The 15,226-nt window shown below is 40.2% G+C and overlaps 1 protein-coding gene across 4 annotated transcripts in view; it reads left to right on the forward strand.

Annotated features, from left to right (window-relative positions):
* FARP1 (FERM, ARH/RhoGEF and pleckstrin domain protein 1) overlaps nucleotides 1-15,226 on the forward strand; it is a 210,423-nt gene that overhangs the window by 155,130 nt on the left and 40,067 nt on the right. For 2 of the 4 annotated variants that reach the window (XM_066176379.1, XM_066176380.1), the window contains exons 8-13: nucleotides 537-684; nucleotides 3,310-3,405; nucleotides 3,960-4,123; nucleotides 6,273-6,341; nucleotides 7,085-7,160; nucleotides 8,837-9,074. In XM_066176379.1, coding sequence (XP_066032476.1) covers nucleotides 537-684; nucleotides 3,310-3,405; nucleotides 3,960-4,123; nucleotides 6,273-6,341; nucleotides 7,085-7,160; nucleotides 8,837-9,074 — 791 coding nt within the window. The remainder of the gene's footprint in view (nucleotides 1-536; nucleotides 685-3,309; nucleotides 3,406-3,959; nucleotides 4,124-6,272; nucleotides 6,342-7,084; nucleotides 7,161-8,836; nucleotides 9,075-15,226) is intronic. The other 2 variants (XM_066176381.1, XM_066176382.1) reach the window with 1 other exon arrangement.

A 15,226-nucleotide genomic window follows, 5' to 3' on the forward strand; every position in this document is an offset into this window, starting at 1 on the left:
TAATAGGCAAGTGGTAGTGGTTTCTATGGCAGTAATAATCAAAGCTTTGTGTAATTTCATCACAATTAATGATGGTGGTGCCTATGGCTCCACAACATTTATGGTGAGGTTTTCATTACTTCTGTTTTACTTCATTTCAGTATTACATTCACTTCTACAATGAATAGCATCATTACACGCTTCAGTTCATGATTTTTTTTTTTAGGAATATGGCATGTTTTCCAGTGGAAAAAACAAAGGGAGGTAGTAAATTCTGTTAGAGCTAATGGTTTAAAATCTAGCTGTATCAGGTGTCTCAGAATTGGAGGGATCAAAATTTATAATAGAGTGTAAAATCTGTGGATTTGATATTTGTTTAGACGAAGTTGTTGTTCTAGTTGATATGAGTCTGGGGACATAGAAAAACCATGGAGATATTATACCTCTGACAGTTTTCAGTCTCTTTGATCAAATGTCTCTTTGTTCTCTGGAGGACCTCTTGATCTCTATTAAAAGGTGTGACAAGCTTGTGAGTGTTGTCTGTTTTCTTTCTCAAGGGGACAGACACCAGCAGAGTCTGACTTCCAGCTTTTGGAGATTGCCCGTCGGCTGGAGATGTACGGGATACGCTTGCATCCAGCCAAGGACAGGGAGGGGACAAAAATCAACCTGGCTGTTGCCAACACAGGCATTCTGGTGTTTCAGGTTAGAGCTGCTCGGGACATGATTTTGTACTTCATAAAACAGAGAGATTTCTGATGGCAGTAAGAATTCAGGAACTCAGCCATGTCTACAAGTATTCAGTTGGGAAAATGCAGGGACTTCCAAAATTTTTCTAAGAATGATCTTAAGCCTGTTATAGCTGCATTAGGTCCTTCACTTCCAGGACTCCTACCTTATGTGAATGCACAGTGTAGAACTCCATCTGCACCCACAATGTGCTGTTCAAGATGCAAAGTGAGCCATGGCTCATGATTTGCGGGTTGTTCATGCTGACTTCTCCTACATGTAGGAGCAGGTAGGTCTTGCAGGTATGGTGCACATTAAATGGGTGAGAAGCAGAGACAAGTGAAACAACAGACAACTGGAGTCCATGCAGAAGGATGAAGGCAGTAAATACAAACTCCCTGTAGTGTTACTTCATCAGAGTTTTTGCAATTTTCTTGACCAGCCTTGGCCGTTGTATCTTTGCTAAATCCGTGGCTCTTACTTCTTTCACTTAAAGATCCAAACTGTTTTCCTTTTATTTCTTTCCTCTCCTTTCCTACCCCAGTCAGTCTAGTAACTACTCATGAAGCATCATTAGTAAATTTGTAAAAATTCTTATTCTGCAGTTCCCCTTATGTAAATAACAAATTTGGCTTTTACAATGGTGGAGCTACAGGTAGTCAGCTGGTGTCAGCTGCTTTCACCTTAGATGCATACCTGATTCTGTGCTAAAAACAGTAAGTACACTGTTCTTTAAAATGCCCCTTTTTACAACTGTCAAAAAAGACTATTCATTTCAACTGTTTGACTGAAATGAAAATACTAGTGTTTCCAGCCTTACAAAGTACATTGAGTCCTTTCATAAAGAAAAGTAACAGCAACAAACAAGCCCAGAAGTGTCTGACCCAAATGCTCCGAGATAAGATTTAAAAATCCCAACCTAACAAACAGCCAAAAAGAGGCAGCAAATTAAAAAGATCCCTGATCGACTAAATGAGTTGGTAGTAGAATCCCAAAACTGAAGCATAGCTTGAAACATGAGAACGCTAGGACAGTATTAGAAAAGCAAAATGCATATAACTCAAACAATTGTATGTTCAGGCCCTTCCCCTGCTCCACCACAGCATTTTCATCAGCTGAATTAATGAATTGCCAAGCCTTGTAAATTAAGACTGTTTTCAAGGTGAAAGTGTGTGTCCACAGAAAGCAGCATGGACCTCAGAGCCCCAGCAGGCAGCTGAGATCCTTTTGTAAAGTGTAGCTGCAGGCTGATGACCCAAGGCTTGATTTGTCAAGGTCTGAAGTCATGTCTTCTTTACCTAATGTGTTTGGGAGTTCCAAAACAGTTTTGTTTTGTTTTCAAAGTTTCTGAAAAACTTGGAAATTTTACTAGGTCAAGCTCCAGGGCTGAATGCTGAAAAGGAAGTTGGGCTCTGACCTGCTGGAGTCTGCCCAACAACTGGTGTCTGTCAATAGGCTTAGGGCTTCCTTCAAACACTTCATAGGTCAAGAGCTAAGTTCTTATTTTTATAAGAAATATGAGGATCTCGTTAGAATGACCCCAATGAAAATAAAGGTTCACTCTCGAAATGGCATAAGCTGTATTCAGACTTAAAGTCTGCCATTTATTTATAAATCAGTGTCAGTGCTGCTGATTATTTTAAGTAGATTAATTATGTGATTCTTAGACAGCTGGTTGACTTAGCAGAGATCATTACACTGTCATTACTCCTACAGCTGTCTAGTGATGGTACCCAAATCAACGTGGGTTTCAGCATTTAGCAATCCAGTAGTAGTTATCTGAAACTTCCGTGCTGTGCTCTAGGAATGTTTGCCTTGAAGTCCTAATTGAGCAAACTGCTATAGTGAATATTTCAACATAGTACCTCCAATACCTGCTGACATAGGTTGAGAATGAAACTTCTGGAGGCTAGGGGCTAATGCTGTAGTGGCTGAGAGTTGTAGTATTATGAAGATAATTTCCTTCTTGATGTTTGCTTGTGGTATTGCTTGCATTTTCCCAGAAAATCATTTTGTGGCTCTTCAGAGACAAATAATTTGTTTAGATTGCTTTTGCTTCTGGTGTTCCCCATGAAAGGTCAAAATACGCACAGTATTTTGTACTTCCAATACAAAACCTGCAGTTGCTTGTTTTTCCACAGCAATATTTAAAGGGATATTTATTTTGCCCTGAAGACATAAAAAGAGGGAGGAAATCTACCTCATCAAAGTGAGGCGACGTGTCTGAATTCCCTACATTCTCTGTCACTGGTGGAAATAGAGTGAGGCACCTTTGGAAGGTGATTTAGTCCACAAAAAATCTTGAGTCTGCATAGTGGCACAAGACAGCAAAATCTGGTCCACCCTGTCTTGTGCAGTGATACTGGGTTGGGTATTTTCACAGTAACTAGTCCTGTATTGCAAGAGTTTAACCATAAGTGCCTGCCTTCAGTCATTGCACCAGATGTTTATGGTTTGCATTATCAGAGGATGAGTTATAAGAAATATCATCATTTCAAGTTAAGTGAACAGATGATTAATTTATGACAAGCTTCTTTAGTGGTTTAGATTTTTCCATTCGTATCTGGAATGATTAAATCCAGCTGGCTTTGTTCTCTGTAGGGTCACACCAAGATCAATGCCTTCAACTGGGCTAAGGTTCGAAAGCTGAGCTTCAAGAGGAAACGTTTTCTTATCAAACTACGGCCTGATGTGAATGTAAGTCCTTGTTAGGAGTTGATGAAGTTAATGAAAGGTCATTTGATAAATTTCTACTCACAGATCACACGTGATTTTTAACACCTCATGAACATTTTAATTGCTTGTGTTCACTGTTGGCACTGTGTACATCAACCTGGCATCTGAGGTGAGCAGTCCTGGCAAAGGACATGTAAACTGAATCAATCATAATAGAATGTCCCAGAGTCATCTTCTGGTTGCAACTGGTACTGTATCATCAATTCTTTAAGTATAGCATATAATCAACAACTTCTCAGTAACATTCAGACCACTGCTTTGTCTCTGTCATCTTTGTCAATGAAAGGAAGTTTGAGCAATAGCTTTGATACTAACAGGCAGACCAGTGATGTCTCAGCATTAGAAGGATAGGGCCTGTTAAACCTGAAAGCTAGTAAGTTGGGAAGAAGCTTTTGGGTTTGTTTTTGTTGTGGTTTTTTTGGGTTTTTTTTTAGTATAGCACCTGATTTGTGAATGCACTTCTCTAATCCATGTTGCTTACCAGCTTACATTGCAAATGCTATCCCAATTTTCAGAGTTCATTCCAGGACACCCTGGAATTCCTTATGGCCAGTCGAGATTTTTGCAAGTCTTTCTGGAAGATCTGTGTGGAGCATCATGCCTTTTTCAGGCTTTTTGAGGAACCTAAACCAAAGCCTAAACCTGTTCTTTTTTCTAGAGGTTCTTCATTTAGGTTCAGGTAAGACATGCATTCTTTCCACTTTTGTTGCCTCTCCATTTCAAAATCACATCCATAATGGTCTAAGATTAAACCTGTTATTTTCAACTCACCTTTTGTACATTGTAGTTTGCTCCTTTACATTTTCTATTGCATCTTCTCAGCCAGAATAGTGTGAAGAACACTGTAGGGGAAAACCCTGAATTAATTTTATAGTAGCTGTTGCAAAGTAGCTTTCTGGAAGTAAGATATTAAGTATATAGGGTCCAGCTGGTTTTGCACAAGAAAATTCACCTGTGTCCTAAGCAACACTACCTAGCAATTTTTGGGGATTCTTTGAATCCTCTGCTCCTAGGATAGGGTCTTTCCTATGTATCAGAGTAGAGATTTGTATTTTTGTTGCATGTCCCTGTGATAAACCCATATTTGTGCAGTTAAAAGCAGTGGCTTTATGCAGGAACCTTTATGTTATGCTCACAAAGGATTTATGTGAGATGACCATGTCTGATAAGACCAGGTATACCTGTGATATTGCCAGACCTGTAGGAAAGCTTTTAATAGTTGGGTTATTGTTTGGAGGTTTCTTTTTGTAACACTGGCAGAAGCATCACTGTAGATATTGCATTGTGTATGCCAGGGGAAATCCTTTTATTCATACAGTTTATTTTGTTTGTGAAGCTGATACAAGCTGTACAGCCAGAAATGCTCTTTGCTGAGATGAATGATGCACTCTAGATGCCTTGCACAAGAACATAGTGTGTATATAGCCATTCTGACTCTCTTCCCACTTTGTTTGCTGCCTGCAAAGTAAATTAATTAAGATGGAAGGACTTATGTTGGGTAAACAAGCTATAACTTGTTAAGTTTCTCCCTGAAGTAGATGGAAAACTGTAGGTGCATCCAACTTACCTCAGGCTTTGGAAAGCAGGTTTTGGCTTCATCTTTCACTCACTGTAATCTGTGTTACTACATTCAGTAACCTTTTCCAGGCCCTGAAAGCCTGTAATGAATTGGAAGAATTTGGCTCTCAATGGAAAATTCTTGAGCTGTGGGTTTCCTGTGCTGCTTTCAGTTTGCTTTGGAGTTTATAGCTTTGCACAATAGACAGCGCTGGGCTTTCTCACTACTTCATACCCTGTCGCGGAAGGGGAGAAAGGGATTTCCAGACTAAATCTCTGCAGAACAGGTGTGTTTTATAGTAGCAACCTGTAGTGGTTTGAAAGCAAAACAAATGAGAGGCTCCAAGTCAGAGATACAATTTAATAGGAATAAAAAGGAAAGAAAGTAAAATAAAATAGATGCAATAATTCAAAAGACCACTGACAGAGTCAGAATACAACCTGAGCGGAGTGATGGAAGCAGTCCAGATGAGGTGGTCTTCCTGAAGCAGTGATCCTGTAGAAAGGTCTGGTAGCTTGGGTCCTCTGGGAATCCAGTGGGTAAGCGCCCCTCCGGTGTTCAGAGTCTCAGCTTATATCCAGGCTGGAATGCTTGGTTCCTCTCTCTGGGCGGAGCGTCTCACAATGGGATTGTGAGTCTTGTGATAAGGCCTGATGGGCCCATTAACAGGAGATAGTCCAGGAGGGGCTTATCTGTGAGTCGTGTGGCAAAGGTGCTGATGGGCCCATTAACAGAAGATAAGCCAGAGTGGAGGAGGCAGGGAGCACTGCCTCACCTGGTTTCAACAGTTCATGAAGAAGATGATAGAATATTCCTCAACCCAGGACACAACCAAAGAATGAAGTGCATGTCAGGGGGTTTCATCTTGGTTCCAGGATTTACCAATATCTGATAAGGCTGGTATTTGACTAAAAAGGATTCAAGAATATATTAATTCACGAGAGGAAAGCTTAACCCCTGCTTCACTTTCCATTGTAGTGACTTCCCAGTAATGTAGTACCCTATAGGGCCCACACGACTGAATTTAAGCAGTTCTGAAACAACTTCAAAAAGTAGCTCCACAGCAAAGAAAAGAGGCAAGTAACATGCAAAATGCTAAAAATCTGTGTATATCTGACCAGGTCTCCTTCTGTGTGATCTTAACATGAGTTTCGGCTGATAGTGACAAATATTTTTCTGGTTGCTGTGACTTTATATGCAAGCTAAATGCAAGTTTATAATGACCAGGTAGTATATTGTATTAAATACTTTAACTCTGGTTTTCTTCCAGTGGTCGGACTCAGAAGCAAGTTCTTGACTATGTTAAGGAGGGAGGGCACAAAAAAGTGCAGTTTGAAAGGTGAGAGGAAATGAATTTATTATCCTAATATGCTATAATCTAAGAAAAGTCATGATTTCCAGTTAGTTATAGTCTGAGATCTTGGCACCAGTCCAAGGCAAAAATTCCTTCTCTGCTGATTTGACAGTTTATCACATGAGTAATGCCCCGTGGTCCTGAATGTTTTGGCAGAAGTTTCAAAACTTACAGTTCACTTAAAATTAGTAGTCTTCAATCTGTTTTTCAGCAATGAACGTCCTACTATCACAGGTAACTTTCTCCCAATTTGATTTGCATCCTCTTTGCTGGGATGTGGTTAATGTATGTGAACAGACGTATTTGGCTCAGAATAAAGCTGAAAGTAAGAAAAAGTACGGCCAAGCTCAAGGGAGGGGTCTCCAGGGAAACTGAAAGTCTTCCAGCTTGCTAGATCCTGTTCTGTCTGAACTCATCATGCTCATGGGGAGCTGAAAGTAATGGCCAAAATGCCACAAAGACCATGACAATAGTTCATTGCTTATGAATCATGCTTACCTGATAGACCATTTTTGCTTCAGTGCTTCCCTCATTTCTTACAGTGGTATGTTTGGAACCCATAGCACATTAAAATTTTACAGAAAGAAGGAATGTTAATCTGTTTTGGAGCAAAATTTTATGAAAGCTGTTATTCAAAGGTTTTGTTTTAAAAGAGGCATGTTTTTTGATTCCTGTTTGTAGAAAAAACCCTGAAATGGCTCTTTATGTGATTTTCCTTTTATCTCCAGGAAACACAGCAAGATTCATTCCATCAGGAGTCTGACTACACAGCCTTCAGAACAGCATACAGAGGTGCCAAAACAAGTCAGTGATGTTGATGAAACCCTGGAAATGAAATCCTTTTAAACATTTCTTGTTAGATTACCCTCCACTGATTGCTGTTTTGAAACCCTAGGAGCATAGTTTTCTGCTCACTTACCATTTAACTGGGAGCTAAGGAGCCTTGGGTGTCATAAGCTTTAGGTTCTGCTGAGTGAAACAGCATTGCTTACAGACAACCAGGCAAATATAAATAGTGAGCTTGTCTGAGCTGTACTAATGGCCATCTGAAAAATGGCAACCCTCAGTGTTGCTGCCAGGGGTCCTTGGTTATAGCTGGCTATTGCATCTAGGGAAAGTGTAATTATTTTCTTTGCTGAGAGGTCTTGGTTGCCCATTTCAAGGTGTTAGGTTAGTATTAACCAGGTATTAACCAGGGAGGAGAACAATTATTTCCTCAGAAAAATTGCACCTCTGGCCTTCTAAGCCATTATCTCTGGTAGATACCATATGTATTTATCTTTTGCTGACAGCTGCTATGTGCTAGGAGTTCACAAGTCCAAAAGCCCAATAGTGGTGGGGCTGCAGCAGCTGCAAGTTCCCAGGTCCAGCTGGTAGTGAGGCTGAGCATGTATTCACTGCAGGCACCCACGTGAATGCACATATACAGTACATGAACACATAGCCACACATGTAAACACAGAAAGCAGCAATCCCACAAGCACAAACTGTGCCAGTGGCCTCACCCTTTTCCACTCTTTGGCTCTGGTTTCTCCAGTTGCTGACATCCCAAACACTCCAAAGATATGGGCTGATGGCTCTCCTGGGACAGCCTTCAGAGGAGGCAGGTCAGGAAGCTTCAGTTTCCTGACTCAGTTGTTGTGGTTTCTCCACTTGCCAGTGTTTTCTGTGCTCATCTGTGTCTGTGGAGGTGAACCTTTCATCACAAAACCTTATGTTAGGTAGAGCTTAAAATGTCAGGAGCAAGCTACTAGCTTAATGCATTTAAGAATGCTACCTGAACCTTCACCTTCCATGCATCACTTCCTTTTGATACTCATAGACTCTCTCCTTTCTGCAAATTCAGGAACTTCAGAGAATTTTGTTACAGATGGAGCCCATTTCAAATAGCTTGTAGCCTTTTAATATTGCTGAGACAAGCTCAGGTAGATGGAGCATGGCTGCTGGGCAGATGTGTGCAGAAAAGCCAGCCTATGAACCAGTGGCAGGTATGCTCCAGGGAGTAAAGGCAGGGTGCTCAAAAGCCCACACATAACTTCTTTAGTGGATCTAAGTAGGCTGTGCAGAATTTGTCGTATGTTTTTTATCTTTTCCTCCAGCTTCCCAGAGTAGTGCAAACAGGTTGATGTTTTTAGAGTGTTAGTGGCTGCCTTAGAGCATGGAAACACCTCAAATACCCCTTTTTACATTGTCACTGCATTGTCTGCCTTCTCTTCCCTTGTTTAGCCTATGTTTTTTTTCTCTGTTCTTCAAGTTCAGAAACCTCTTTTTTTTAAAAATTTTAATTAGTTTGCAGACTTGGGTTACCTCTTTTCTTTCCAAGAGACTCATGTTGCTGCAGATGCAAAATTCTGGTGCATAATTACATGCAGCCTTTTCCCTCTGGCTCCCATCCCTCCCAAACCTCTTCCCTCCCACCCTCCCTCCCCTTTCGTCTTTCCCTTTGTCTCCCCCTTGCCTTCCCTCTATTGTCTTTCCAGAGTGCTAGAGCCTATGGAGACAACAATGATGCTGCAGCAGTGCAGAGCTGCCGGCAAGGGAAGGAGTTGAAATCTTCAGCAGAAGACACTGGACAGCACAAGAGCCCTTCCTTGAAGAAGAGTCCGAAGGAAGGCAGAAGGGTGGATGGAGCAGTGGTCTCAACAGTGGAGGAAGAAGAGGAGCCTGCTAAGGATAGGATGCAGCAGAACAGACCTCAATCACAGCAGCCAAGCACAGGTCCAGCTTCCAGGGCTGCTCATGGCAGCAGCACCTCCATTCCTTTCATTGACTGCAGTGATGTAGATAGCGAGTATGATCTCCTCAGAGGACAAATAACCCGGTCATATTCCCAAACAAATGACAATTATGAGGGTGATTTGACCAGTGGTGCCTATATTCACTACAGAGATGAAAATCGCAATAGAACTAGATATAGGGATTCCTCAGCTTCTCTAAAGTCTTCCCAGTATCTCTCTGAAGAGTACCTTGATGATAACACAGCTAATCTCTCCTTCTGCCCTGGGGGAAGCCCCAGGATGCCAAGGCATAGCTCTCTGGTTGACGAAATGTTTAGAGGGCCGGGAAGCCGTAGTCCACTGGCCACTCCATTGCCTCCCAGTAGCAAAGAGTCAAGCCCAAACATGAGCCTGAGTAGAACTGGCTCTCAGGGTTATGTCTCAGAAAATGGGCACAACTGCAGGGCGAGGACAGGGGAGGAGGACACCCACGCCACTAACTGCCATGGGTATTGCAGATATTCTCCAGGTTCTCAACGGCCTCGTGCACAGAAAACCCATAATCTCTGCAATAAGTCAGTTACAGATCCATTTATCCTAAGCCAGATATCCTCAACCCCTGGGCAGGAGTATAGATCAGAGAGATACTGCAAAGGAGGTGGGGTGGCTAAGATGTCTTCTCCAGAAGGCAAAATGATGGCCAACGGTATGCCAGCTGGGGCACAGTCCAAGCAGAGCCCAGTGATGCAGTCGCTGCGTGCCACTGGCATGATGGATCACATGGCTGCAATCCAGATGATGGAGGGCTCCACCAGCAGTGGGACGGAATCTAGTGATTCCGACTCAGAGGTCATTAATCCCTTCACTCACCCCCTGGTGTTTGGAAACCCCGTTGTGCTGAGCTCCTCTCCCATGCCTAGAAATAAGTACTCCTTTGGAAGCCTTCAACTTGATGAGGAGGTAGAGGAGGATGTGTCTGTTGGCCTGAGTGATGAAGATGGTGTGCAGGTCTTCAGCTGCTAGGCACCAGCATGGATGAGACCAGGGGATACTGTGGTTGCTCACTGGAGTGGTTGCATCTCCTGGGGCTCATGATGAGTGGCTGGTAATAATTTCAGTGCATGGGCTACTTCAGACATTATTGTTGTACAGACCAGCCTGAGGGAAAGGATGCTGGAACACAATAATAAGTCTCTGTGATGCTTAGCAGTTTCCATCTCCTCTGAAAGGCAGGAGGAGAGGAAAATTATTACTGATTTAGGTACCTCTGTAAGACTTTATACTCTCACCTCTTCGTTGTGTGAAGTCTTATTTTAGGTATATGTTGTAGCTGCTTTGATATTTGACTAGTTATTTTGACAAAACAATCAAATCAAGTAGGTACGTTGTACTCTTTTGTATGTCTGTTACAATCTTTTTCTCTCCCATATAAGGAGAGCAACTTATGAGTGCCTCAACAGAGTTAGGAGAATAAAAAAATAAATTTGCGGCCAAATGCAGGCAGCTTGATATTCAAGACCAGGACTTGTTGAAATCTTGAAATATGCTGGAAATTTTTTTCATAGCAAGAATGTGTCTGGTCTACTCTTCTTCATAGCTCATTTTATAATCTGATGAACTGAGGGTACAAATCAGGCATGTATAAAATGACAGTATTGTCAAGAAAAATGACGGTATTGTCTGTTTCTTAAGTGGGTTCAACAGGCTGATTTGGTGATGGAGATTTTGAAACTCCAAGCTCTTCCTTGGGCAAGAAAAAGGATGAAAGATCCAATTCAAGTGAAAAAACTTTGATCAAAACAGATCTAATTAAGAGTGGTATGAATATTACTTGCAAGGCAATCCTTTCTATCCTTTATCAGTTTAATATAGAGATATTTTGCAAGAAATTTTTTAATCGCTTATACTTTCAGTGAAATTATTATAGAGACATCAAAGTTCTGTGGTGGGTGGTTTGGACATGGTGGCTGTTTTATTTTTTGCTTTGATCACAAAAAATCTTTATCTGTGCAGGATCAAATTAGTCTATCATAGGTTACTTTTTTAGTAGTGCCACCTCAGAAATTTTTCATCCCCTGACAAGAGAATGATAGAAATAACTGTGTTCCAGGGTGATTGTCTTCTGTTCTATCCATAGAGTGGATATGGGCAGAAGGACAAAAAGACTAATTCTGTGTATACTTACTTTTCACGGGCTAAAAGCATTGAGAATTAAGGTATCCTAATAAAATCTGATGTTAGTTTCTCCAAGTTAAGTAAGAAAATCCAGATGAAATGTCCTCTGTATGGAAAGAGGTCCTCTGTATGGAAATCCAGATGTATGGACCTCTGTACTAGATCTGGGAGACAAGATGTGCTCTTTAAAATTGGCCTTATTTTTAACTTTCATATATTTTTCTTGTGGAAGAATAGAAATAAATCCCAGAATTTTAACTGATGAACGACATGATTGACTGAACTGAAGGTCACTCCCAGTGAGCTGCATTGTGAAGTTCATACATGCAGCAATGATAAATCCATTCACATAAGTACTGATGAAAAAGTGACGGGACTTTGTAAATTTAGATAATATAAAATTTTCAAGATTGTTTTTACAAAAACTATAAAATGAGAAGTCTTTTTAATTTTTCTAATGCCTTGGTCTATGCACACTTTAACAGAGTTTAATCTGAGTGAAGGTTATTTAAAAGTATATCTACAGTAGTTAGGCATGTGTTGTTATATACTGTTTTGAAAGTAAAATTTATCTTTGTGTAAATATAAGTATTAACTCTCATCTACTTTAGTGTGTTGGTTTTCTTAGAGATTAGATACCTCGTTCTTGAACAGGAATGATTTAAAGCATCTCTTTAGATACTGATATTCTGGGGACAGGGAATACTCTCATTTATTCCTGTAGTTAAAAGCATGAGTCTACAAATGGTGAGGTTGATAATTAGGGAAAAATTGCTTGTATATGATTCTAAAACAGGATGGGTTTAGTATAGCTGTAAAATAATTGCCTTGAAGTTACAATATATGAAATGAAATATAAGTAGTCGAAGCTCACATTAGCAGATAGTGTGAGCATGGGGAAGTGGGTGCATGACTCTCCTTTTGATTTATTTTTTATTGGCTGTGCAGCAAAAGTACCAATAGGTATAAAGTAAAGTAATAGCAATCTGGATGAAGTACCTGCTTCATTAGCCAACAAAATCAGAATTCAGGCAATGGATTTTCACCAAAAAGATATGCAGTCATTTCTGCTACTTAAGAAAAGTGAATAGATTTCACATTCTTTGGATTTAAGTGAATATAAAATTTTATAAGTGGTGTTTGCTGTTTTTGCATCCATTCAGATACTGTTTCCCGGCCTGATTCTTCTCTCATATGTCTACAAAGATATTGAATTCATAACTTTTTAAGAACAGACCTGCTGGGTAGCTGGAGTTAGCCTAGTTCCTAATAAAGTATCTCAACAGCTCTTCTTTCCCCACTTCAATATTATCCTCAAAAATGCAATATGAGGAGTTTTCTGTCTTCTGGCATTTTTTCAGCTTTGAATATTTAAGTAGTTGTTGTTTTAACACATGGAATTCTTCCACTTAAAATAAGTAAAGTTTATAAATTACATAGGAAATAATTTAATTTAGGATTAATTACTTCTGCAGCATTCTAATGCCAGAGAAGCTCCTTTTAATATCAGCAGACAAGGTTGTAATTAAAACAGTCTGTGGGCCAAATTCCTCCACCAGACATGTGGTTCATGTCTGAGCCCTTGCCAAGAATGAAGTGAGAAAGGAGTTTTAAACTTATATTTTTATCAAGGATCAAGCCCCTTAAAATTCATCTGGGAATTTGTTTCTGTGGGACTATCAAAAGGACCTTGCAGAAAAAACCAGAAACTTTTAGGGCAAGATTGAAAATGAGATGAGATGAGATGAGATGGAGGAATTCTTGTCCTGGCTCACAAAGCGCTCATGGTAAGAGGAGCTTGTCAGTTCTAGTTTATTGTTGCAAGCATTTATAAATGTGAACACACTGGACAGCAGCAGTGATCTAACCATACCTTCATCTCAAGTATAGCAGGTAGTTATTGACAGGGTAACTAACAGATTCTTCCACCAATTCCAGTAGATTTTGGAATGTGGCTGATGGTACATTTGATTCACCGTTCTAAAATTTTTATTGTCCATAATGAACTTTCAGCCCCAAACACACTGAGTGCCCAGATATCCTTAGGCAGTTGGTGCAAATGAGGCAGCTGAATCCCAGTGAGACTGAGCAGCTATATCCAGTCTGAACTGTGTAGTCCTGAACTACCCATCTCCTGTCTTTCCAGAGGATGTAAAGAAGCCTCTTGTTGGGTTATGAATCAACTCTGTCCATGTGGTTGGGTAAGTATGGAGATGAGTTGCAAGAGCAGTTAGGGCTTTGTCCATAATAACGTGCAGATCTAGGTAATATCTGGATAAAAGGGCCTCTGATTCATTCTTTGCTATTCCAACTACTTGACCACATTCAGCCGTCCTCTACAATGGCAGTAGAAAGGTCGTGTCAGACAATTTTAAGTTTTCACCTACTCAGCAGCAGCTCAAACCTGTGATGTCCTCTTGGGATCTTCTGGATTTTTTTTTTTTCATGGCAGCCTTTCCTAGAATCTAATTTTTCTCAGTGACCCAGGATATTAACTTTGCCAATAGATAGATGAAGGAAAGATGGAGAGTGGCAAATTGTTGTAGGAGCTGAGAACTACATGGAATATATTCCAGGTACAGAGCTTTGAATAATTGATATCTGAACGGCCTAGACTGCACTGTTTTCAGTTTAAGTCCATCTCCCCTAGCAAATATATTCTTTGTGCATGACAGAGAGGAGTGTTCTCTGAAGATGATTTACACCTAATGCTGCCATTTCACCCATGGCTCATAGCCTGCCTAACAGGCACCATCCCACTAACCATTGCAGTGCACGCTAATTACAAATTTTATCAAAGAAAACCTCGAAGAGAAATTCCCGTGGGTGAAAAATGTGAACATGTGACTGGAAGTTTTAGGTTTGCTTGATTTGCATTTACTTTATGTGATCTTTACAGAGCTGAGTTATAGGAAGATGAGCATAGTGAAAGAGTTGCATGTCAACAGTTTGAAAAATCATATCAGTCTACTAGTTTTCTTCAAAATTAAAGGACATACAATACTAGAAAGAATTGTCTCCACAGAGCAGCATTGGTAATGTTGAATGTAATCAGTAGAACCCAGTAAACAGTGAAAAAACAATGGTTTGTGAATTCGTTCACTACATGGGCTAGTACTACTTCAGGACCTGTATTTTTTCCACTGAATATTTGTAGCATGGGTTTTTGTTTGCAGTGAGGCTTTTATTAGTTGAAGCAGCTCTGTTCATTCTGAAGGAAGAACATTCATGACAGAAGTTCGTGTTCTGACCTCTCTATCAGTACATGCAAGTACTTGGTGGTGACCAGAGAAGGTAAAAGAGAAGATGGGTGAGACACATCTAAAAGCTGCTTATAGGCCCTCTTTTTCTTCACTAAGAGGCAGAGATGTTTTAAATTCTGTTTTCTTCGGTCCCACAATAAGCACATAAACATAGAGTCTCTGTAATCACTAGAAGTTTATTCTGGGGAGCTCCAGGAAGACAAGGAAAAGAGAAGAAGAGAAAACATCTTAAGAACACAAAAAATGAATAGCCCTATTTATTTGCAGTTCCCTTTGGCATAATGTGCTTTCCACTCTTTCTGAGAGTTTAAAGTCCCAGTAGTTTATAGGGTACCCAGAGAGCAATAATTATGTTGATCAGTTGAACTGATGAAGCAGACCCAATTTTGAATTTTGGTAAAACCAGTGATTCATATCTCATCGGTATGATCTACATGCAATTAGCATGAACTGTGGCTATTTCTGGAACAGCTTTTAACAGAAAAAAAAAAAAAATAAAGATGCCTGACCTATAAATTCTGTGAAATTCCATGTTTGTTTAACTAATCTCATTTATCTTAATGAGCCGTTAGACTGCTGTCAGAGGTGACTTCAGAATGAGATTTTAATTGCTGCAATTTAACTTCTAATGATGAAAAACAAATTGCCAATCCAAGTTTCTCTTGACTTCCACTCATGTTTGAGGAAGTTGAGTGTCACAGCCTTGTGCACAGAA

Source organism: Chamaea fasciata, unplaced genomic scaffold (assembly GCF_029207755.1).
Source record: "Chamaea fasciata isolate MVZ Bird 193981 ecotype frontalis unplaced genomic scaffold, bChaFas1.0.hap1 SCAF_2, whole genome shotgun sequence".
NCBI classification, from domain to species: domain Eukaryota; kingdom Metazoa; phylum Chordata; class Aves; order Passeriformes; family Sylviidae; genus Chamaea; species Chamaea fasciata.